Source organism: Centruroides sculpturatus, unplaced genomic scaffold (assembly GCF_000671375.1).
Source record: "Centruroides sculpturatus isolate CEXI.00-Female unplaced genomic scaffold, Cexi_2.0 scaffold6427, whole genome shotgun sequence".
In the NCBI taxonomy this organism is placed as follows: domain Eukaryota; kingdom Metazoa; phylum Arthropoda; class Arachnida; order Scorpiones; family Buthidae; genus Centruroides; species Centruroides sculpturatus.
In genome coordinates this window covers 1-1,058 of record NW_019390602.1, presented here as the reverse complement: position 1 = coordinate 1,058, position 1,058 = coordinate 1, and the positions used below count along the sequence as shown (strand labels likewise).

The window sequence follows — 1,058 nt, the reverse complement described above, 5'->3', positions numbered from 1 at the left end:
GTACAGTCGACCCCCGTATAAGATCATTGATTATTCCGTTTTATATGAATTCCATGTTGTACGAGTCACTTAGATTTTACAAATACGTGTACCGGGCTGTGAACGGCTCACGTATTTGTAAAATTTAAGTGACTTGTACAACATGGAATTCATATAAAACGGAATAATCAATGATCTTATACGGGGGTCGACTTGTAGTCTATTTGAGGACTTGACGATGGCTGTTTTCGATGAAAAACTTTTTCTACGAGTAGATTCTCAAACTCCCGTTGGATTCTTAAAACATCTTTATTGGCAAAAATATATTCCAATGCTTTTATTCAGATATAATTTCATACAGGATCCCAACAATAAGAATAACATAGGATACGAATTTTGCGGAACAGTTCAGGCAATTCACAAACATTTTTAAAAAAGTTATTAAGTCTAATAAATTTTGAATTAAAAATAAATTTTATTTAAAAAACCTTTATAGATAAATTTTAGAAAATAATAATAATAATTTTTGTAATTTTTACAACATAAATAATTTTCAAAAAAAACTTAATTTTCTAAACTCCAACCACATTGTGTATCATCAATTAATCTCAGGANTGCGTAAATAATCTTGGTTTGGAATAATTGATATAATAGGGTGGTTCCATTAATTCTGTAAAAAAGATATAACACGTAAACGATTATACGTGTTATAAAATGACTTGTTACATAAACATTTTTAAAAAAAGTTATTAAGGTTAATGAATGTAAATTAAAGTAGAAATTTAAATAATTAATTTAATAAGATAATAATTCATTTACTCTTTCGTTTCTTTTCGAGTTTTTTAGCTCTTTTAGCGGCTCTTCTCGCTTTCTCTTCCTTCTCTTGCTGTTCACGACATCTGTGAAAGTTCTCAACTACCACCCCAACAAACATGTTGAGAACGAAAAAGGCCACAAGGAGAAGAAATGATATGAAGTAAAAAAGTCTCCAAACGCTATGATTTTCCACTGGCTGAGGGAAATATAAAACTATCATAAAAATTATCTCTACTACACTACTTCTATTATTACTAATACTA

The 1,058-nt window shown here is 29.0% G+C and overlaps 1 protein-coding gene across 1 annotated transcript in view; it reads right to left on the bottom strand.

The window, feature by feature from the left end:
- LOC111617495 (voltage-dependent T-type calcium channel subunit alpha-1G-like) overlaps nucleotides 1-991 on the bottom strand; it is a gene marked incomplete at both ends in the record, with an annotated part of 2,537 nt that extends 1,546 nt beyond the window's left edge. The window contains 3 exons of the mRNA XM_023358775.1: nucleotides 544-551; nucleotides 598-649; nucleotides 799-991. Of these exons, the coding sequence (XP_023214543.1) occupies nucleotides 544-551; nucleotides 598-649; nucleotides 799-991 (253 nt within the window). The remainder of the gene's footprint in view (nucleotides 1-543; nucleotides 552-597; nucleotides 650-798) is intronic.
- Between the last annotated feature and the right edge of the window lie 67 nt (nucleotides 992-1,058).